Here is a 24,533-nt window from a genome sequence, read left to right as displayed (position 1 = left end):
GAAGGCATAGATAACATTTTTATAAACTGATCATATGTTTTGAAAATAAATTCTGAGTCTCTAAAGTAATTAATAATGCATTGGTCAAGAAAATGTAGTGAAGTAAAGAGTGCAATGTGATGAAGGACAAGCACCTCAGAAACAGTACAGAACGTCACTCAGTTAACAGCTAGTGACAACAACAGTAGATAAATAGCTCCTAAATATGAACAGTGGTGAGATTTACTTCACGCTGTCAGCCTGATGTAGTTGCTGGTATAATTATCATTATATCTTTGCTTATTGTATCCATGACAATGTAAACTCGCTGTATTTAATATGTAGAATTTAAGAAATGGATTTGATTCTTCATTGAACAGGCGCCCTGCTGTTTGCTGAGCCTCCTTTGGATGTCACTGTGAGGCTCCCTCACAGTCAGCAGCTGAACGGGCCCACAGGTGGAACAAGCTCCGTCACAACATGGGATACGACACCTGCAGCCCAAGTTTCATTATTTCATTGTGTTTTGTTTTTTTTCTTCTAATATACTTCAGCCAATAATCAGCCAGTTAGCATTGAAATTCCCAAGCTAAATAGACCCGAGCATCGCACGTGTGTTGGGATCTTTTAACCCACTTTCACTAAGAGGTTATAATTCTAACATCCAACATGATTGATTGTTTTGCGTGTGAAGCCGACTGCTTGTAGCCAGCTCGTCCTGTGTTGTTTCAGAGTATTTAATGGTGTTCGTGCCTGGAAAATCAATATTTATCAGGCAGAATCAGATCTAGTGAAACCAAAAGAGAAATCTCACTAAGGAGCTTTTTTTTTTTCCCTTTCACTATTTAGTTTTCCTCCTGCTGGGAGTTTCGGTTTATTTTAAGGTTGCGATGCTGTCGACTGCGGACAGCAGTTTGAGATGTCTGAGGGGCTTCATGGTGTTATAAAAGTACAGGCACATAAACCGCTTGGTGAAGGATGAACCAGTGTAGTGAGGCAGTTAACACTAAAGCAGGAAAAAACAAAAGTAACCATGAGTGGTTCTTAAATTAACGTTACTCTGATAAATACCCATATTGACACTCTGGGACAGGCCGCCTACCTAAGTAGGTCAGCTCATTTATTTATTAGCTAATAACTTATTTATCCGCTGTTCCCTCAGAGTGAGCTGCTAAAAGGGAAATATAACTTTAGGGTCAAGCTGATATATAACATTTGCCTCTATCAGGGGGGAAATATTGATATAAATGAAGGCGGGACGTCTGCCATCTGAAATGAAGGAGCTGGACTGAATTAAGGAGCTTTAAAGAACAGAAGGTTATCTTTAGATTACATTCAACTTTATAATACTTTACAAGTACTGAGACAAAGACTTGTAGTTTAAATATCTAACCAGAGCTGCAGAAGGCGTAGTGAGTCATACAGGTACGAGTGCAAGTAATGGAAAAAGTGAGATATTATACAGAGAATAAACAGTATGAATACACTGAGGTTAGATATATGGAGAGCAGCATAAGTATATACACTGTTGCCCATAAAGTTGGAATAATTGTTCAATACCCCCAATTTTGTTAAAGCCTGAATACACAGTTTGCAAAGGTTAATTGTGGTTTAAGTTTCACTGTGATGTGTTTGGAAGAGTTTGATCAATAAAGTGTAGAAGACTTTACACTTTATTTATCAAGAATAAATCACACTGTCACAATCATTTCATGAGAAGAGTTAAAAAAACATTTTATTCCAACTTTATGGGCAACAGTGTATATGTAGATATATGCAGTAAGTAAGTATATGTGGTGCAGGTCAAGTGTGTGTGCGGAAGTAGTGTCGTTTAATAAGAGAGGCAGAGACGATAAGAAAGGAAGTCAATTAAAAAACACTTCAGGACATCCTGAGAGATCAGTTTGGATCAGTCCTAAATAACACCTAGCTCATAGTTATAGCGTGTGTGTGTGTGTGCGTGCGTGCGTGCGTGCGTGAGATGATTTCCGGGGCAGCGACGCAGCGGAGAGGCTTTCAGAGGGATGTGAACTATCTTGACAGGGAGGCGCGGTCTCTTTGGCAGCTCTAGCCGGGGCTCGCTCACTGTCCGCCGGTCACACAGCTCAGCGGAGCCGCGGCAGGACCGTCCGACAGCACGGTAGGAGCACCAACTCAGTTTTCTCCTGTTTACTAGAGCAGCACTCTCTGATGAGCAAAACAAAAAACCAAAAAAAAAACATCCTCTGACGCAGGGACACAACATCACATGTTAAATGCTGCGCTGGATTTGATCATTTTAGTTGTTGACAAGTTTATTCTTCACTAGGAAATATAATTCTGCGATTTTATTTCTCATGTAGCTCCAGAGTTTGTAACGCTGGGACAGTTCAGTGATCACATCGTTGCTGTGCTGTGTTTTAATTTCCTATGAAGTCAATATAATGTCCCAATAGTCTCTATTTCCATATTAAGTTGCCTTTATGAAATATGTTTGCACTCTTTTTTTAGGCTACTACCATTTCTTTTTTTTTTTCTTTTTTTACATCTGTTCACAAACTGTTTTCCACTTGCACTGTAACTCAGTAGGAATTATAAAACCCACAAAGTTTCCCCATCTGAGCCCTACATGTACTTTCAGTGAGTCACATAACAGTTCAATCATTTTCAGTGACCTGTGTAACAGTTTAGCCTTTATACTGAATAAACCCACAAACTACAGCCGAAACCACATCGCGGCCAAGATGAGTGCTTTGCTGGGTTCAGTGATTGCAGAGGCATAAAATTAATATTTACTTTGACTGTCTAAATGTTAGCTTGGATTGTTTTGAGCTAAATGGTTTTGGAGGAGAGATTGTAAGCAGCCACATGAAAGAGATCATCAGTCAAAAACCTCTTTAAGCAAACAGATCTTTGACCATAAATCAACCTGGGTGATAAGTTGCAGATGTTATATTTCATCTACTGATTGTTTTGATAAAGTAAACTGCAATGCTTGGCAACACATGACGAGGGATCGTTTTGTTAATCAATTGAAAGGATGAAGAAAAAGGTGCGAGCAACCTTTATTCATAGAGCACTTTACAAAACAACTGGGAAGGACAAAATCTCCTGTTACCACAGGCAGACATTTCACATCTTCTAACTCTGTCCTACAGCTTTGTCCTGTTCATTGAGGACTAGTTCTGCTTTATCATGTGCTGTTCTAACTTGTGAGGCGGTTAAAACGCCCAAATCCGGTGCTACAAATTCAAACCAATAAATCCGTTGGTTGAATTAGAATTAGCTCGCTCTAGTGAAGTTTTTTGGATCACTAGTTGTGCAAGCTAATGCCCGAGTGATTGATTGGCTTAATAACGTTACACGGCTCTGGATGTGGTGCAGTTTGCTTTACTCTGCAGTTATTCATTACCTAGGTGTGATCGTGACTGTGCTGCAGGGCGCCATAACAACAGTGGGAACAGGTAATCTCCTGTTATCTGTCTGTGCCGTGGCTGAAAATCTCTTTCTAAGCAAGCTTCCATGTGCCACTCCTTTAATCCTGACTTTACACAGGAAAAAAATGCAAATTGGGAGCTCTTAAATTACACTTGGTTAACACAACCCCCCCCCACACACACAGAGTGCAGTTATTTTAGAATATATAATCATACATGAATATGTCATTTGTGTGCGACTGATTGGTGACAAAACTTAATCAGCTTGCAGTAGACGCAGTGCGTGACCGTGACAAAAGACCTGACTGAATGATATTTGATCTTTGCACACACGTCAGAGTATCTGAAACGTGCATAGAAAAATGACCTATAGTCCTCTGGCAACCAGGAATCTGAAGAATTTCAGACCAGCAGCCTGCATATTAATAACCATGTGAGAGAAAATTCAGCCTCTTTATTTTTTTCAAAGCAACAGGGCACATGAACGACTAAAAATAAACCAAAAGTGTTATGATTCTGGTAAACGTCCCTCGGCTTAGTTTAACAATCCTACTCCCGAGCGGGGGGAAAGCTGATTTCCTGGGAAAGTAGCTTTTTTTTTGGGTAACACTTCATTATCTGGGTGTTTTCTCCAAAGGAAACATCTCCATGCTGTGAAAAGAAAGACATTTCCATTGCTGTCCTGACGTCAGAGGTTAGGAGTTAAAGCCTGGGACAACTTTTGTCTTATCTGTGGCCTTCGGGCAGAAACACAAAAGGCAGAACAAAGGACATAACATGGGCATAGCATCTGCATTCAGGAATGTCTGCGTATGGGGTCATCATCCCCGTTCATTTGCTTGTTTGCTGCATTTGATACGTGAACATACGGTCAACTTGCGCACACAGGCACGTGACACAGGCCAAGGGGGACAGTACAGGACAGCTTGGGTCACTGCAGTAAACAGCCTCATGCGTAATATAGTCGCTACGTGTGCAAGCAGTTCACCTTCAGGTGAGATAATGTCAAATCGGATGAGACTGTTTATACTGTGCTTGCTTAATCTTGTTGTAGTGAGAAGTGTGGCCATGTTTACTTTTGGCATTGCGGTATTTCTGGAATGTTTTTCCCCACCACGCTGTTCACCTTTAGGATTCCACAAAAATACGGTTAACTGATTACTTTAAGCCTGCGGAGGAAGTTCTGTTTTTCTGTAGTGGGCGCGTGTGGCTCGTCTCTCCATGACAGGGAGGTTGCGAGCGCACTGTAGGTCAAAACTGAAAAGCAGAAGTTGCGTTTCAGCAGAAAGGTGACTCAAAACACGGAGATTGAGTAACTCAGTCACACAGAATATGAAGCTCAGATCGCTCTTGGCATGTGCTGTTAAATTACTGCTCCTGTGGTCTAAAACCGCATCTGGACCTACCATCTCGCTGGCTTACCATGGTGGTTGACTGAGCCGCCTTCCCTCAGATGCAGAATGTGTTTACTGCCAGCTTACGTCAAACACGCCAGTAAATCACCTGCACTCCTTCCTTCCCCTAATGTCTTCTTTTCTTTTCCTTCACTAAATTCTTGACCTGTTCTCATTTTTCTCTTCAGAAATAAACTGTCAAACACTGGTCACTGTCAAACAAGCGCAGCACAACACATCCCAACACAAACATGCTCCAGTTATTCTTGGAGGAATGCCCCCTGCGCTACAAATAATCGTCTGGTTTGCAGGATCAGTGACGAATTATTGATGCATGTTTGAGGTTTGCGGCCGTGGCCCTGCAGTTGTTTCCAAGAATCGTGGGATTCTGACCCCTCGTACTTTGAGCTTTTCTTTGGGAAGACGTCGTCGCGCCCTGTGTGACACTACAGGACAGACTGTTATTGTAGAGATCTGCGTGATTTTCTAATGGCTCCCTGCTGCCACTCTGCTTGACTTCCAGAAAGTTGGTGCGTCAACAGGAACAGTTTCTCCCGATGTTATTCGACACAGCTTTCTCTCTCCTTCCATTGCAGCAAGTTCTGGCACGCTGATGACCTTAGATAGTAAATGTTTACATATGATTCCCAGCAGCAGGATTATGCAGTTAGATGCAGAAAACATGACTCATTACATCAGGTGCAAAAATTCAGAGGCGTTTTTTCTCAAGGAAACGGGTCAAATTAGTCACCAAATATCGTTAACAGGAAAGCGAAGGCAGTGTTGTCACTAAGCAGGGATTTGGCTCGGGTGGGTGGGGGGGGCAGTCTGTGTAGCAACATGTGCAAGCACATCTGCACAGACCCCATTGTCAGGAAAGTGTGCAAAAACCAGTGAATGTGTGCTGAGGAATGCGTGCGTGTGCGCGACAACAACGCGGCCCGTGCCAGCAGAGTTGCTCTGCATTGTGATGTGAAGCAGACTCCACGCTTAAAATCAAACTTTTTTTTTTTTTTTTACAGTACATGTTGAGTAATTCAGTAAGCTTCCCCTGTTTTGTTACATGGAGCGGCTCTAATGCTTTCACGAATTGTAGGTTAAATATTGATGGAGACCAAATGCAGTGTGTGTTTGCACAGAGAGAGGAAGTAGTCAAATATCAATAACCCCATTAGGCCCCCCCCCCCGTGCTCTTAGCTATAGGTCGCTTAAAGACATTTATGTAATAGTGTCCTGAAAGTGTCCTAAAAACGTCGTTGGCCTACCACTTACCCCCCCCCCCCCGTCCTCCACCCGTGCCTGTCTCTCTGCTTCTCTCATCACTTCAGCGCTCCATCTTTTGTCCCAACAGGCCTTTTATAAGCCGATAATGTGACTTGGCTGGCCGGGCGCTGCGTTTAACTAAGTGTAAAAACACAGTAGCACAGGAAGGGTTGGGGCATTTCTGTGATTTTCTTTTTTTTTTGTTGCTATCGCAGAGTCAAGATAAGGCTAGCAGCAGCTACCTCCTCCTGCGGTCGATTTGCGGTATCTTGTCTGATAGAAAATAAGATTTAGCAGGAATCTGGGCTCTGGGTTTGCCTGGATTTCTCTGGAATTCTTGTGGTGGGGAACATGTTTTCTTTCCCTCCGTGACGTGTTTATGTGAAACAAGTGGGAAATAAAACAAAGCATGGACCTGCAACCGGGTCGTCCCCTTGTTAGGTTTACATGAAAAATCGAAACTGTCTTCATCGAGTAAACATTTATGTTCCGTGGCTGGTTCATCTTGTGCTCAGTGAATGTGAACAAGTGAGGATGGAAGCCAGAGGTGAATGTCCAGAAGGAGACGGAGATTACACTGATAGAACAACACAGGCAGCACTTTACTGCCCTTTTAGTACGGCGACGCTTCTGATTTACGTTCTTCATGTCTCCGTTGGCAGAAATGTAGTCACGATTGTTTCTCACCTCCGCGGTGCATTGTGTTTAGCAGTCGCTCTGGAGGGAGCTGTGTTTCTGTCAGGCAGACAGCTGAGGTTAATCATTGCCCTCTTTGTATTGCTGTAAGAAAATCTCATGTTAATGTGCTTCTGTGGTGCCTCGTGTTTTAGCTACAGGGCCTCTGTTTACTGGTGTCACATTAACATTGGATGTTTATTTTACCTGCATTTATTAACATTAGTGATAAAGCAGTAGGAAACATCATTAACTTGGATCAAGTGGTCGCTGAATGTTAGTCCCTGCGTTATATTATCCAGTTTATCTCTTTCAGTCCCGTGCCAAAAAACATCTGTGTCCTACTTCCATTTACCTTCGTCTCTAAAGCTGCTAATTAGCTTCAGATATGATAAATCATTACAGCACAGTCGTCACACTGATGATTGAGACGTCACAGTGACGACAACACAACAGTTTCATTACTGATCGATCAACACAGACAGAACATTTCTAAATTAAAAAAAGGAACTCTGAGGTTCTTTGGCCACAGTCAAAATCTATAATCACAATCAGAATCAGAATCAACTTTATTGGCCAAGTTTGTACAAGCAAACAAGGAATTTGACTCCGGTGTACAGTAAGAAAATTAGAAATAAACTACAACAATAAGAACAATAACCATATAAGTACTCATAACAACAGTATATACAGTGGAGGTAGGTGTGGTGCATTTATGTAGTGCAGTTATATAGTGCAAAGTAGTGCAGATATAGTGCAATGTGCAGGTATGGGACTATTGCACAGTGGTTCCTGAGTCTCTGAGACTAGTGGGAGTTCATCAGGGTGACGGCCTGGGGGAAGAAACTGTCTCTGGTGGAGTTTAGATAGTTTATGTGTGGGGTGTGAGGGCTCTGCAGAGATGTTAGTGTAAATGTTTATATCCAATGAAAACACGCAGCTAATTATTTATGAATAAAGGAGAGCAGGACACAAGCAAACTGCGTGGATCCCCATAACAGCGCACAAAGGAGGGGCCCACAACCGAGCACGATAGCTCATTTTGCTTGTGAGGATCTGGACTGTTGACATGTTGACTGTTTGGTTCGTGTGCAAGCCTTTAACAGTGGCCAGAATGACGGCATCTGCTGGGGACTGATAGGGTTACATATCGTTGTGGAGGTAACCATTTATCTGGATCACACATTGTACGGCTGAATTGTCTATGCTGCGAGCAACAGACCTTTAGCAGTTTCATATAGTTTTCTGATGGAAGATTATGTTGTCTGTTTATTGCTGCAGTTCGGTTCGGTTGTAAAAAAAAAATGATACTTTGGATTTTATATTTGCAATAAAACATTCTCCTCGTGACACTGTGACTGACTGACTAAACTTTTGAACTTTGGGAATGAGATATTTGCTTTTTTAGGATTTTGAAATATGCTGGAACAATATAAGGAAAGTGTACATGGTCAGGCCTAAATATGATTTGTTGGAATATTTCATTATAATGTTATATTTAGTAGAGCTCGCTAAGCGGATGAATGTACATGTTAGCAGTGTGTTGGTGACACACATTTTTCTTTTGGTTTCTTTTCAAACCTTTTTTTTTTTTTTTTCTCACGCAAGTTTTTAACACGTTTCAATAGAAAGCTATTTAAAATGTGGTGTTTGTATCAGGAGTTGGCGGCCCTGTGGGTGAGGGGTTAAACTGGAGAGGAACTGACTGTTGTGCCTATCAGGTAACGGTCACCACGGGCAGCGGCTGCAAGCATGTAGTGGGAGGAGGATATTTAGCCTGGGCCCCTCCCCCGACTGTATCATGTCCTATAGCAAAGACACAGGGTGTGAACTACAACTTTGAGGTCCCCTCCCCAAGTCTAAGTGAAACCACACTGGGGAATGCACTCACACACACACACTCACTCACACACACAGACACACACACAATCACGCAAATCACTCGCGCACAGTCAGCCTCAGTCATGTAAGTCGCTCAAGTCAGTGCTCCTTCCTGTTTTTCACTAGTTCCGTCTTCTCTCGTGCCGTGTATGCATAGACTGGGCTGAGGAGGAAGTCCAGGAAAAAAGCTGGCCCAGGAAGAGGCACAAAAGTTTTAAAAAGGAACAGAGGACCCACAAGGAGATCTTACAAGGACTTTCCGGGAGGAGGTTTATGTTGGTGTTGTGACATTTGCCCTCGGGGGTGTCTGCCAGGCACCATGGGGGCTCTGAGGGGTGTTGTTTGGATTGAAGGGTACAGAAAAATGCTTTTGAAAGGAGAAGACTGACACGTTCTTTGAAAGTCAACTCGGTGTTTGAGTGAAAGAGCTCCAACCAGATAAACCTGATAGCACCTGATGGATTTTAGAGGGAAACCCTACCCTCGAGCCTCAGAGACTTCTGAGGAGTAGACGGGACACACAAACACTCCCTCACACACGTGAGTTGGACAGGAGAGGTGCTGGAGAGGAACATGGAAGCACTCAGAGAGTCTTTTCTGCATTTGACTTTTCAGATGTCAACGTATAAGAGAGCCACGCTGGATGAGGAGGACCTGGTTGATTCCACCGGTGACGACATCTACCCATCATCACCCATGCAGGTAAACACTCACACACCCTGGGCTGAAAAAGAATAAAAGGGTTTTTATCAGTACGCTGTTATTGTGCAGCACATAGGAAGAATATATAGGCCTTTTAAGGTGGCCCACCTCATGGAAAACAACACTGCTGTCGTGTAAAAATCTTACAGGTCAACTTAAAGAAAAAAGATTCAGATTGCAGATGAACATCTCCTATTTTGTGTTAATTTGAAACGTTTTAGCAGAGTCATAAGAGGTAAAAGTAAAGGCAAGGTAAAAAAGTAAAACTGTAAATACCATTTAGTAGTAGCAATCTGAGAATGACTTCTGCTGAAACATGCTTCACATACTGCTTGGTTTATTATCTGTCCATAGCTTGTTGGATGTGATATATCGTTGAATGCTTGTGATATAATACTTGGCTTGTATAATACTTGTTGAAACACAACACATTTCTTTGGAGGCCTGAATTTCAATAAGCCTGCATAAGCTATTACAGACAGTGGATGAAAAACATGTACTATGGGATCACGACGAGGGTTCTCCTTACTTTTATATGGCAGAAAACACGTTGTCATGTTCAATGTAGTTATTTCTGTCTGAACTATTTACGCTGATGTTACTGAACCATCTTTTCGACTCGCACTGCATGGATTGTTGTTGTTTTTTTTATCACCCATTTATTACATCTGTAGCTGGTTGATCACGGTTTATGGATCTTTAAATTAGCCTCATGCCGGGGCTCGTTTTGTTCAGTCCAACTCTTCATTCCGCAGAGCTGCATGTAATTTTGTTGACAGTAACACACAATTCACTCTGAAGAAGCGTTGGCACTTCTTCTGACAAAATATGTTAGAATATAATATATGTTGAAAATATGTCACAATGTGTTTCTGGACAAAGTCAACCGTGTAACTGTTGAAGTTAGGAGCTGTCTAGCTGTAAGATCTTACTGATTTTAGTAAGTTAAGTTTTATTTACACACAATTCCCCATCGAGATCAAAAGTTCTGTTTCAAAAGAGGCCTGATAACAAATGACAAGTATGCAAGGCAATATAGTCACACACACAAACACACTGAATAAATCTATTCAATCTTAGATAATACTTTTGTTCATCAGGATATAGCCTGAATTATTATCTATCCATTTTTCCATAATGGATAAAGGGCACTGGGCCTGAATCTCTCTTACACAGCATATTGTGGACATCTGCACACGCAGACTGCTCTACATCATCCTGCTGTTGTGCACTTCATCATAGAGAAGGTATTTTTTCTCATTTCATGTGTGCAGCTATTTTTGTGGCGCATATGATGTGTGTGTACGTTGTGTCAGGTAGCAGGTTTTATAAGTAACACCTGATGGAAACATTGTTTCAGAGCATTTTTCTGGTACCATACCTGTTACTTATGGTTTTTACAGCACAACTGCAAGAGCAGTCTCCCACACACTGTGCTTTTTATTGGTAATAAACTTTATTGGAGACACAAAGTTTCGGTCCCTACGTAAGGGCCAAAATCTCTAAATCAATAAATCTTTATAAACTTTATCTCCACTCAAAGCATATTGCCAGTAAAAGGACAGTGTGTGGGAGCTGTCTCCTCGCTTGTCTATGGACATTTCCTCCTTCCCACCTGTTAACAAGAAACTAAAGGTGTGCTCGAGCCTTTACAGTCAAAAGTAGAAATGAAAAATGGTTTTTGCTCGTGGCACTTTTTAAAACCTTTATTTGTGGTTTTACGCACTCTTTTGTAGACTGCTCAGTCGTTTTTCTTCTGCTTCTTAACCTCAAAATAAAGAGCTGAGATCCGTCAGTGTGGCCATGCTCACATATTTCACGAGACCAGAAGTATACCTGAAGAGCCAGACAGACTTCTCAAATTCAAGACTTGGACCCTAGTCAGCCATTATCATTTTTACTATGGTTTTGGCGGTGATAAAACATGGTTACGAGAGACTGTGATAAACTGCAGATGGAAAGTGAACAGGCTTGGCAGTGGGATTCTCACAATTATACTCAGTTTAGGTCCAAACCAACCCAACACACTGAGCTCCTGGGATTAAGAAGCCACTGTGGCTTTGGCATTTGATACAGTCACATTAAGTTTGACTACTGAACTCTTATCTAAGCTAATACCAGTCAATTGGATATATATGTAAGTGTGTGTGTGTGTGTGTATACACTTAAGGGGTAATTGACTTCCTCAGGATACATATGAGGTCCAAGATCGGGCATTTATTTATTAATTTATTCCTGTAGGAAAGAAGTTCCCTGGGGAGCCGTAGCAATGTTCAGTAGAGAAATTGTAGAGGCAGGGTGGGCTTGTTTAAGATCCACGGCATCATTACTGATTGTAGAAAAGATTCCGTCACTGACCACAAAGTACGGACTTTCTAATAAATTCTTCTCTCGGAGAAGATTTGCGGCATTTCTTTCCAAGCAGAATGCCTGTAAACAAGGTGCTTGTCTGTTGTCCTTGGCTGACATTTACAGGTGAACAACAAAAGCAGCAGATATGGTTCAACAGGATTATTGTGTCTTTTCCTTAAAGTGGGGCAAAAGGAAAATAGCCTTTATCAGTACATGTCAAACTGGTGAGGGAACAATGCTTAACCTTTTCTGTCTGGGACGGTTGAAAGCGCTGTAATAGAGAAGCCATTGTGCCTCGAAACCAAACCTGTCATCAACTCCCTGAGACTCTGTTTGACTGTAGACAACATTTTCCACGCTGTATTAAGAGTGTGTGTTCATATGCTTTAAAGCTGATTTGAAAGTTGCTTCCTATCTTTTGAATATACTGAAACCTCTTTAAACATATCGTATCTGACGTAGTGAGTTAAATGAAGCACTCTTTATGATGTGTGTGTGTGTGTGTGTGTGTGTGTGTGTGTACGCAGGTGACTCTACTGCATGGCCGCGGGCCCTCGTGTTGGCCCGACAGGACCCAGAGAGAGAGGAGGCTGCTGTTTCTGCTGTGTGTCGTGTCTGTGGGACTGTTCATATCTCTCATCACAACCGGGGTCTTCTACAAACAGAGTGAGTCTCTATTGAAACCCAAAGCCACGGTGACACTCGCTGAAAAGAAACACCTGCCGCCTCTGTGAAGTAGTCTGACCGGAGGATTTCAGAGGAAAACTCAGTTCCTTTTATCCTTTTTATTCCGTTAGTTAGATGAGAAGACTGATACCGTTCTTATGTCTGTCCATCAAATATGAAGCGACGGTCGGCAGCTGATTAGCTTACATTGGGATTAATACTGGAAATGGTGGAAACAAAATCGACATACCAGTGCCTCACAAATGAACACAGTCATCATTACTCATTTGTTAAATCTGAGCAAAAACAAATAAAGGGGTTATGAGTTGGAATTTTTCTTGGCCAAGAAATACGTGGATTAGTTGTTTTTGTTAATGGATTACCATTGGATAGAGCCTGGCTTGCTGTTTCCCCCTGTTTTACCGTTTTTATGCCAAGACAAGCTGATCCACATTCACCATGTGTCACAATATTCCAGAGGAGGATTTTACCAAATGCATGACAGGGGTCAATTCTTGCGAACGTCCTTAAAAATAAAGTTGAATTGTTCTTCTTCTTCTTTTCTGGCCTTTGGGAATCTGCGGTGCACACCAATTGTGTATGAGAGGGAGGTCATAAAATGCTCAGATTAGAAAAAGATCTGGAAACCGCACACAAACACCCAATTTCTTTCCAAACCAAAACCCCACCTTTAGCTAAGCTGCCTAAAAAACAACTCTTAATCTCTTTAACATCACATCCAGGCGGCGTCTCATCTGCGTTTGTTTCCTCAAATGTACCATGGGAAACGTAATACCACTTCCTCCCATTCAGAGCCGCATGTCAGATCACACTTTGAAATAATAAAAGGAACAAGGATGAATTGTCCTTGGGGCACCAACCTCATCACTGCTCGTAACTTTGTCTCCGTCTCTGTTTCATACCTTATATGGACAGGTGGTAAGTCTTACGGTCTTGACTGTATTGGACGTCGGGTGTCTCCCGGAATTGTACAGTACTCTGCCCCGCAATGACTTCCACTTCCACTTCTCTAAACACTCCAGATTTCTAAAGCTCTTCATGTGAAACAGCTTTTGTGTCGCATAGTTAACACAGAGCAGCCAAAAGCCTCTGTGCTGCCTCTCCAAACGCTTCCGCATAACAATATTCTAGAGAACGCAGCACACACAGTGTTCGTTTTCAGGAAACAGTGGTTGTGGAAGTCACACGTAGAAGGAAAGGAACTGATTTAAACTTTGGTCTCTAGTTTAGAACCTTCATCTATCTTGTCTACCTTGTTTTCATCTATCTTGTCCATGTTAATCATGACATAATCAGCTGGCAATAGTTAACGCAAGACATTCGAAGACAGGATCATCAACGTCATGTTTCAGCTAATTATTTATACAGGATTCTTACAAGGAGAAATATTCCCTCCAGGTTGGATTTCTTGACTGTTGACCTCTTATGAAATAATGATTTCCAGATGGTCTGAAGACCCACATGCATATTTGGATGTCTTACCATGAAATATTTTGAGATTATCCACTGTGGTCCTCAGAAATGTTTTTTTTTTTTTTTTTTTACCTAGAGAATGTGTCTCTGGCACTAGAGGGCTGATAAAGTACAGGGTTTAAAAGTGAATGAATTGAACACGTTCTCTTTCTAAAATGTTTTCTCCCACAGCTCACCCGGGCTTGTGCCTAACAGAGCCATGCATTACTGTGGCCAGTGCAGTCATGGGAGGCCTTGACAGATCTGTTGACCCCTGCCATGATTTCTACAACTTTTCCTGTGGGGGCTGGGTGAGGAACAATCCCCTCCCTGAGGGCATGTCCCGCTGGGGACCTTTCAGCATCCTCTGGGAGCACAACATACTTGTAATGAAGCATTTATTAGGTGAGGGGCATTGTTTGACTGAAATTCTGTGTCCTCAGCTAATCTTCCAATAATCTTCTTACTTTTGATTCACATCATTTATTTCATATCTCTATCGGGCAGAAAACACAACGATGAAAGGTCTGAGCAAGGCTGAGGAGAAGGCCCAGCGATATTATCAGGCCTGCATGAATGAGGCCAAGATTGAGGAGTTAGGAGCTAAGCCACTACAGGAGCTAATCGACCAGGTATGCCTATTTCCCAAAGCGGTCGAACATCAAACGCATTCATCATTGCAATCTTTTTTCATTAAAAGAACCTCGTATCCAGCAGTCTCTGACTGTCAACCTGGCCTGTGCCTGTTTCAGATAGGAGGCTGGGCCCTGACCGGACCCTGGGACAAGGACAACTTCCAGGAAGTTTTGCGCACGGTGTCAGCCAACTATCGCACCTCGCCTTTCTTCACCGTGTTTGTTAGCACTGACTCCAAAAACTCCAGCGCTAACATCATCCAGGTGAGAGGGTCGGAGAGAGCTTCAGCAGTTACATGGATTTATCTAAGATCGTGTATTTACACCTCAGAAAGTGCTGCTTCCCTGAAAGCTTTGGTAGCATCCCAGTAAACTTACATTCACGCTTGAATTTTTACAAGAAATTTCCTCCACCACGAGCAGCTGTCACATGCTTCCCTAAATAGACAAATTTTTATCTCTGCTGATATTCTGGGGACAATTCACTCCTTATCACAGTGCTCTCGGCTTCACACTGACAATTCGATAGGAGATTTCATCCCTTTGTAGGGTGTCATGAGACCATAGTAAATAGCACTGATAGGATCTTTGGCCAGCTTCTGTTTTCAGGCTTCATGCTGGCAACACAGGAACAAAAACAAGAGGTTGTTTGTGAGTGCTGAAATGGAGGGCGAAGTGGAAGTCATAGGATGTTTCTCTTGCCTTTAGGTGGATCAGTCCAGCCTGGGACTGCCTTCACGGGATTACTACCTCAACAAAACTGCAAATGAAAAGGTACCGTGGGCGCATTTTTTTTTTTTTACAGCATCACACTGGTTTCACAGTGGGTAAGCGTGTCCAGAGTTGGATGGTAAAAGTAAAATTTTCTGGAAAGACAAAAAATGAGTTAGAGTTCAGTCATGAAACTACTCAAAGGCTCATTGCAGATTTTTGCAAAGAAAGTCCAGAAATATTAAAAGAGAAATGTTTCAGCTACAGGGGAAATAGTCTGCATAGTATTTGCATAGTTTAGGATTACTTTACTAATTTCATTTTATCACCCCCCCCCTGTCTCCCCATCCACCCCCACCTCCACCTGCTGCGCTCTTGGACTTAGTATCTGACGGCATACCTCAACTTCCTGACGGAGTTAGGGGTCCTCCTGGGCAGCACCAAGGAGACGTCTCGGGCGCTGATGGAGGAGATTGTGGACTTTGAAACCACCCTGGCGAACATCACAGTCCCTCAGGAGGAGAGGAGAGACGAGGAGCTCATCTACCACAAGATGGAGGCCAAGGATCTCACAGTAAGAAAACAACAGTATACTTTTAAGATGATCATTTTCTACAAATGATGACTGCTCCTGCTATGTGCACTCGGAAGTCAAAGTTATATCGTGTGAAAATATTTCAACAACATGTGTTTGTTAATGTGTGTGTTTCATCTGTGTGTTTGCAGACTCTGGTTCCTGTAGTGGACTGGATGCCATACCTCACAGAAGTGTTTGCTCCTGTGCCGCTCAACGAGTCAGAACCGGTGGTTGTTTATGCCAAAGAATACCTCCAGAAAGTTTCAGACCTCATAGCTAAAACAAATAGAAGGTAAAAAAATCTAATATATATAATCTTCTATTATTGTGTCAGATACAGGTTGTATGCTGTTACGTCTGTTGAGTCCGATTGATACACTTTAAAAGTATTGACACTGTTTGCATACCACATGCATAAATCCTCCTGCTCAAAGCTACAGTGCTAAGCATTCAGGCAGTACTGAAGAGGGCCACAATGAATGAATGTGATGTGTCTCTTTCAGCCTACTCAACAACTACATGATCATGAAGGTGGTGAGGAAGATGGTGTCCAATTTGGACCAAAGGTTCCAGGATGCAGAGCAGCACTTCCTTGAGATCATGTACGGAACCAAGAAGGTGAGACAGGACATTCCTGACACAGATAGATTTAAACACAAGAGGGGAGACGAGGCAGATAAAAAGTGGGGAAAAAAACGGCAGAGAATGTGCATGTTTTACCTGCTGGCAGATTCTCATCCAGCTAATGTACTTTTATGAGCATGTTTGTGAGCCGAATAACAAACTTGGAAAGAGAAACTAGTAGAAGCTGGAAAAAAATCCCACTGGCCGAGTATATGTGGGCTTTTTAGAAGTTCAGTTTAAAGTGGAAGAGGAAACGTCTCAAAGCCAAACAGCTGCGTTTTGAAAGCTTCTCTCTTGATCTCTTGCTCTTACGTATGACAGTTAGCAAAGGATTCATTTTTACTGAATGCAGATACGTGGAAATTAGCGCCAATGGAGAAAAACATATTTTCCTTCATTACGATAAGACCAGAAATGTAACTTATCAGGCAGCGCTTGGTGTTGGCTTTCAACCTGAGTTCTTACACTTCATGTAAATGAGAAACCTGGTTTCCTTAATTGGGGTGAGAGGTTTAAAAGAGAAATCTGCTTAACACTGCTGAATTTCTGCTGGAGACACCTGATGTCATGGCCTACATGTGTAACTGGGTTACCAACACAGTTGTTCATGTTTGCACGTAGGCATTACAAAGACCCAGCACAAGTCACAGCATAGCTGGTGGAATGAAGGGAAAGGTTATTACATGTTATGTTACATGTAACTATATGCTTCAGTGTCAGACCAGTTTAAAGAAGTTGGTTTCCACTACTGAAAAGTAAGTACTGCCCTGTCTTTGTGCTTAAATATGCTCCAACCAAGAAATCAAAATAAGAAAATATTTTTTTTAACTGCATCATTACAAGTGCCATAGTCTTTATTCAAAATATACATAACTTATTAGGTAGTGGGAGAAATCTGACTCTGGAAAGAGATTTTCTTTGGTACTGACAGGCTCGGGTCGTTATTCTGTCTGATAACATTACAGAAAGGATCCCTACAGAGATAGACTTGTAAGATGCTTTATGTTAAACCGGAAATGGCCGTCATACCTACCACCTGGTTCAAAGCCACCAGACTCAATTGACAAAAACAGTGATTTTTATCTTACCGAAAATGGGAGTTGCTAGTCTAAGATGTTTTAATATGTTAGTTCACATTCAAACGTACTCTTTAAAACACCAACTAACACTAACAAACTTTGTCAATGGAATCTGGTGCGATATTACAGCTGTTTCTGGTTAAACAAAAAGCATCTTACAGGTCTATCTTTGTAAGGGTAATTTTGCAATGTTGCCAGACACTTTGAATAACTATGTGAGCCTGTCTGTAGCAGAAACAAGCACTTTTAGTGGATGTACTTTGACTGGCACAATTGCCCCAAAGAATTTCATCATAGCCATTGCAGCCTGTAACTGGCTGCTAGCTGAGGCAATCTACTGGACCAATTCCAAAACCTTCAGTCATTTTGAACCCAAAATATATAAAGAATAGAGCCCAGGTTCAGAAATAGGGCAGGAATCATCCTTTAACATGATTTCTTTCAGTTACTTGTTACTTCAGAGTAAAGCTAACGGGTTAGTTCACCTCTAAGACTTTGGCTCACCCGAAACAATGGAGATGAATGGAGATCCATTAGTGGTGTTTTCAAGATATTGGAAATACTTCTATAGAACTACTTTCTACCAAGGAAATAGTTGAATCTGCTGATGATATTTCCACTAAATTCCACTCAGCATGGTTGTTTTGGGTCAAAAGCAGGTCTGATATCTTAAATCCACACTGAATCACACCAAAATAATCTGCTTTGCCAGATGCCACTACATGACGCACAAATGAGAAAATATGTTTTTTGTAAATTGGGTGAACTTAGCCTTTAATTAGAGCCATAGTAGAAGACATTCGGATTAACATGTTTCCTCTCCAAGTGGACAGTACATTAGACTGACTGGGCAGCAAGTTGCACTTCCTTCTCAGTGAATAACTGTCTGACTGTGAAGGCTCCCGTGACCCCGGCCCTTATCAGAGCAAGATCCTGTTCCCCCGGCCTTGTTTTCAACTGGGGTCAAGCTGCAATAACAAACCCAAAACTTTCTGTGTGTGTGTCTCTTTGCAAATCAGCTTTATGTGAGAGTGCCGTCCTGTCTCTTTTTCCATCTGTGCACAGATTTACAACTTGCAACATTCCTCATTTCCTCACTCTGACCTTGTGTCCTCTTTATCTACGCATACATGCAGGTCCATTTGTCCTTGTCCTTCCTTTCACCCGATAATAACTTTGTCATATAGGGACTGTTTCTGTTTTTACTTGCAAGTTAAGCTGTAAAATTGCTGTGTTGTGTAATGCATTTTTATATCTCGTAGTCTTTTGTAAATAGAGGGAAAAACAGTGATAAAGAAAATGCCAAATTTCCAGCATAATTCTAGAAATTGTGACCACAGCATCATTTTTGATCATAAAAACTGCACACAGAGCTTTGTAGGAAACTCTTTTCCCTCTGAAAACACCCCCCACCTCCTCAGTTATTCATTCCCACTGGTGCTGCTCTGCTAATCAGCTTCAGTTTTGAATGTAAACAGGCATGTTGGGTGTCCTGTTGCTGACATTTCGTCACGATACTGGGTCCTTTAGGGAGAGCACCTAAACGTCTCTCAGCCCTCAGGGAGATAAGGGCTCAGCTTTGCCTCAAAAAAATCAGTCAGAGGTCACAAGAGGATCACAACCATTTTCTGTCATTTTCTCTTTGTGTTCATTTCCTTTGTTAGATAAACCGTCTACACAACATTTCCTGCTGACTTCACATGTTCCACCTCATTGGATTTAAGCCTATAAAAGAAATGTTTAAGATTTTTCTTCACAGTGGTAGTTATAGTTCATATTTTATGTGTTGAATGTATCTCAGATGCGTGTGATAAACTATGCTGATAAAGTTTTATATTAAATAATTTATTTCTTCTGGCAGGAATAGTAGAGAGTAGATAGTAGAGAGTGTAGATCCCCATTTTGCTTGTAGGGAGAAGTCCGTCCATCCAACGCTTTTTATATACATGCTTATCCCGTTTAGAGGTGGTGGTGGTGGTGGGGGGGGTTGGCATCTATCCCAGCATGCATTGGAGAAACAGAAACAGATTGGCAGTGTCGCCGAACTATCGCAGGACGAAACAGAAGTTCTGTTCGCAGACTGTGCAGCAGAAACACTCTTACTGTCCTGATTTCACCCTGCTACAGTTTCACTACCACTACAGTTCTCTGTACACCTACACATGTAGCTCACAGCTGAATGCTGCAAGTCCACCCACGTTCTGTGGGGTTAGTCATGTTCATTTTGGGGAATGTACGGAATGACTAATCGAAGCAGACGAAATGGGCCGAACGAAATATGACACAGTGAGAAAAATCACATTCCAAACAGACGTGATGTTGCCCAACAGTGCAAGAGATTGAGATTGCGAGGACGCATTTTCCCTCAACATGTCTTGATGTGTTCACTTGCAGAGCTGCACTCCACGCTGGAAGCTGTGCGTCAGCGACACAGACAGCGCCCTGGGCTTTGCTCTTGGAGCCATGTTTGTCAAAGACACCTTTGCCGAGGACAGCAAGGCCATTGTAAGTGCTTCAAAGTCCTTCCCTCACAATAGCTCTTCCCGCTGCGTGTGATGAGGTGCTCCTGACTTTCCTCTGTCTCTTCTGTGGGCTTTCAGGCTGAAAACATGGTTTCAGAGATTAAATGGGCGTTTGAGGACAGCCTCAAGTATGTGAGCTGGATGGACTCTGAGACGAAAAAAGCGGCAAAGGAAAAGGTGGGAGAAAGAAAGATGCATTTCTCTCCCAGGAAGTTGTCCTGCTGCTGCTTCAGGGAGACATTAACATCTGAAATGAGTTCTGTGGAGCTGTTTTGTGTGCTGAGGTGGCTGAGAAATACAGCACTGCCACCTGGTGTGAAAATGTGTCTTTTACAGTGTTTTTTTTTTTTTTTAAATCTTATTTGTCACAGGCAGATGCGATATACAACATGGTGGGATATCCAGAGTTCATCATGAACTCCACAAAGCTGGACAAAGTGTTCAATGATGTAGGTAAATGTAGAACTGTGTTATGTGTCCCGACCACTCCGCCAGCTTCATTCGTCCCATAATGTCTCATTTTTCGTCCATTCTGATTCTTCTTCTCTTTTAGTTCGAGGTCGTGTCGGAGCTTTACTTCCAGAATGTCATGCAGTACTACAACTTTTCTGCCAGAGTGACGGCTGACCAGCTGAGGAAAACTCCCAACAGAAACCAGTGAGTTGCTCCCTGTAACGCTCATCCCCACCATCCAGCTTGCCAGAGAGGAGGCTGCACGCTCCGACGGGGACACATTGCCATTGTACTGACTCAGCAGAATAGCGCTACCATCCACAAATGTTCCCAGGCAACCAACTTTCTCTCCGCTGAACGGATCCTTGTCTCTAATTAGGCTAGGGGGGAGGGGACAGATTAGGGTTTCTGTGCCTTTCAAACAGAGCTGCCGTCAGCCTGGCAGAGCGGCACGCTGGCCAAATTGATGTTCTGAAAGTGACCTTGATGTCAGGCTCACATGGTGGCTCTCTGTTCCCATGTTTTTGCAGGTGGAGCATGACCCCTCCGACTGTGAATGCATATTACAACCCAACAAAGAACGAGATGGTTCTACCAGCAGGAATTTTTCAGGCTCCGTTCTACAGCCGTTCGTGGCCAAAGTAAGTCTTATGCAGGTTTACAAAATCATGTTGGAAGAATGTCACCAAGATGTAATAGAGAACAAGTTTCCCCCAGAGAGGAAAATTATCTTTATTTCACTAAACCATAAAAGCAGCATAGAATACACCCTTTGAGGTATAAAACAGTACTGATAATACAAAAAGCATCCCATATTACTCACAGAAAATGTAGTTCAGCAGCTGTTTTTTAACCACACATGAGAGTCCATTGGTGTGCTTTAGATATAACATGATAATCTGACTGAATTGCCATTTTGTTTCAATTAATTTCATCTAAAATATTATATTGGATTTGATTCAACTTGTATTGGTGAACACATTTAAGGTGATGGCAGCTCAAAACTCACAGCGACAACAAGATTCCATGAAGTTTCCAGTCTTTATGCTAAGCTAACCAGCTTCTGGCTCCAGCTCCGTGTTGAACAGACCGATATGAGAGTGTTTTAACAGCTTTCTGGTGTGTTGCCATAAACACACAGTTTAAGTTGTCACAGGGGTGTGCTACGTTGTTTTTTTCATAATATATGATTTTTTTTTTTTTTTAATTTCAGGGCCCTTAACTTTGGTGGAATTGGCGTTGTCATGGGACATGAACTTACTCACGCTTTTGATGACCAAGGTTGGTTACGAGTTTTCCAGTTTAAACAGTGAACATGTCAGAGAATAAGAATGAACTATCATTCATTCATACAGCACAGTTATACTTCACACTTTTATTCAAAGGGAGAGAATACGACAAGGATGGAAACCTGCGTCCCTGGTGGAAGAACTCCTCTGTGGAGGCCTTTAAGAAGCAGACCCAGTGCATGGTGGAGCAGTATGGAAATTACAGCATCAACAAGGAGCCTCTGAATGGAAGACACACGTTGGGAGAAAACATCGCCGACAACGGTGGACTCAAGGCCGCCTACAAGGTCTGATGTCAGATAATAAGCATAAGTAACCTCCGATGTTTTCTGCACGTGGTAAAAGCACGAGGGAACGTGGCTTTCTGTCACTGATGTCGACAAACAATTATATGTCCGCGCAAGAGAGCACTTAGATTATAATGGAAAGTTCTGAACACTGCACTGTTATGTTTCCTAGGGCAACCTCGTCAGATTGCATGTTCACAAGGTCAGAAAACCATCACACAGATCTGACATTAATCCCCCTGCATTAGTTTATTTGTCGAGGCTGTTGTGGATCACATCCATTAATCTGTATTGGAAAAAGCAGGTTGGTTTACAGCGAAGCCTGGAAATGCAACAGGTGGTTAAGTGTGGCCTTGTCAGCCTCTGGTTTCTTCTTCACATGCACACATTCTTTCCATGTAATGAAAGGTCATAAGCTATGAAGCAGATGGGCAAATCATATGGAAGCAAAAGCAAGCTGCATTCGGTGGTACGTGTTAACCCAAAGGAAACAACACTGTAGACGAACCAACGTGGATCTGGTTTTTCCCTCTGCCTATATCCCTGCTCCCTTTCACGTGAATAAAGGAGGGAATGCATGTGTGTAACATGATCATTTGCTGCTTCGCAGGCTTATGTGAACTGGATCAAAAAGAACGGTGAGGAGGCCACTCTGCCGGCTCTGGGAATGACGAACCATCAGCTGTTTTTTGTAGGATTTGCCCAGGTTTGAGTTTTGATATTATTTCCTCCTTGACTTGAACATATTGTCTACATACTGCTGTTTCTTCAGTGTATTTCTTAAAGCTCCCCTCCAGACATGTTTTAAGACATGTGAAAGTACTCTGCTTTGCATAATAAGTCCTGCCTGATATAGTTTTCCCCAAATGCCATCTGAAACAACGACATCAATGCCCTCTCTGTTGTTGAATAGTTCATAATCTATGAATATGCAAATACTGGTCATTTCCAAACTGTAAGATGTCTCCTATTTCACTGAAAAGTATGTTATCACTGTGTGGAGGCTTAAACTTATACTTGTGTCAGTTGCATTCTGGACTGTGGTCGGCTCAAAACTAGTCTCGATGTTACCAAATCGTGCTCGTACAGTAATGTGTTAATTTAAGACTCTGCACATACATCATTCACCTCATATGTCCAGGAACGAAGAGAAAAACATGTTTTTTGACTTGAAGGGGACGAGCCCAAAAATCCCATGCAGGAAATGTCAAATTAATGACCTCAAAAAAACACTTAAATCCAGGCTAGTCTCTGAAATCTCTTTATAAATACTTTTGAAGGATATTAGGGGAAAAAAGGATTTCCTCATTTTGTGCCTCTTTACGCTTGATCATCTCCGCAGGTGTGGTGCTCTGTCCGGACGCCCGAAAGCTCGCACGAGGGCATGATCACAGACCCTCACAGCCCGTCGAGATTCAGAGTCATCGGCACCATGTCCAATTCAGAGGAATTCTCAAAGCACTTTGGTTGCAAAGCAGATGCGGCCATGAACCCTAAACATAAATGTGAGCTGTGGTGATGCCTCACAGCTGTGTTTTCTCCAGCCAGGAGTGAAATGGATGTGGAGGAAAATAACTAGAGACGCTGACAAAGTCTCCTGGACAGGGAAGGCAAGAACCACTGAAGCTCCTACTGCCCTGCCACTTTATGCTAATCAGGTTCCTTAACAGGACAAAATGTGCCTGCTCTGTATGGAGGATCGCAGTCGTCAGTGCTCCTCCACAAGGACTGTTGGTTTAGCAAACAGCTTTTCCCCAAATTCTGAAGCTAAATGCAGCTCTAACATGCGCTTTTTGAACACTGGAAACCCAACATAAAAAAAGTTACAAAAAAAATGGGGGAACCACTCTCAGAACGCCTTGTTTGTCACGTAAAGTGATAAATAAACTAAGCGATGTTTCTTTCTCTTGTAACTCACCACTGTGCTTGAATCTGCTCCGGTTTACTTGTATGGTATTTTATTTATGGTCACAAATGTTTATATTACAGTGCACCAGGGACCTGCAATGCATTTAAAGTCTGATCCATTTGGACAGATTTAAAGCCGTTAATTAAGAATTGGTATAAATATGTTCTAATAGCCTGCTCCGGCAACAGGTTGCTTTTGAATCACTGCAATTTCTCAGAAACATTTTTGTGTAAAATCCGGTCAACCTGTTATATCTTACAGATAACAATGTGGGGTTATGTGTGGTTAAAAACAAAGTCACCTGGTGCCAAGGTAGCAGTGTCTCATTCATTTCTGTAATGGAAGACCAAAACAGATCATAAACAAAATGAAGGAATGAAGAAATTCACAGCAAAAAAAAAAGTAGAGCATCATCTATTGTTTCATTCAGAACTGAAGATATGATGCGCCATACCTGTTTTTATGAGTTTGTCACAATTTATTTTGTATAGTAAAACGAATCTTAAAACATTTTTGTGTCAGGTCTGCGGTTTGTCTTAGTTGGTTAAGGTCTCTCTCTCTTTCACACACACACACACACACACACACACAGATTCACACAGCACCCACTGTCTCAGATTACATTACTTAACCACTTACTGTAAAT

General features: G+C 42.2%; 1 protein-coding gene across 2 annotated transcripts; it reads left to right on the top strand.

The window, feature by feature from the left end:
* The first annotated feature begins 2,008 nt into the window (after nucleotides 1-2,008).
* On the top strand, nucleotides 2,009-24,165 carry ece1 (endothelin converting enzyme 1). 2 transcript variants are annotated; one of them, XM_070841954.1, is made up of 19 exons: nucleotides 2,009-2,119; nucleotides 9,224-9,310; nucleotides 12,190-12,328; nucleotides 13,994-14,206; nucleotides 14,309-14,433; nucleotides 14,554-14,700; nucleotides 15,145-15,210; nucleotides 15,533-15,721; nucleotides 15,874-16,016; nucleotides 16,228-16,342; nucleotides 19,822-19,932; nucleotides 20,028-20,126; nucleotides 20,321-20,398; nucleotides 20,503-20,606; nucleotides 20,933-21,043; nucleotides 21,616-21,683; nucleotides 21,788-21,978; nucleotides 22,589-22,684; nucleotides 23,321-24,165. In XM_070841954.1, the coding sequence occupies exons 2-19, from the start codon at nucleotides 9,224-9,226 to the stop codon at nucleotides 23,495-23,497; spliced, it is 2,259 nt and encodes a 752-aa protein (XP_070698055.1). In that variant the 5' UTR covers nucleotides 2,009-2,119; the 3' UTR covers nucleotides 23,498-24,165. The 2 variants fall into 2 exon arrangements, with proteins under 2 accessions (XP_070698055.1, XP_070698046.1); XM_070841945.1 differs by lacking the exon at nucleotides 2,009-2,119 and having other exon boundaries at nucleotides 8,619-9,310.
* Nucleotides 24,166-24,533: the final 368 nt, after the last annotated feature.

Source organism: Pempheris klunzingeri, chromosome 2, assembly GCF_042242105.1.
Source record: "Pempheris klunzingeri isolate RE-2024b chromosome 2, fPemKlu1.hap1, whole genome shotgun sequence".
Classification (NCBI taxonomy): domain Eukaryota; kingdom Metazoa; phylum Chordata; class Actinopteri; order Acropomatiformes; family Pempheridae; genus Pempheris; species Pempheris klunzingeri.
This window is presented reverse-complemented; position numbering and strand designations above follow the sequence as displayed.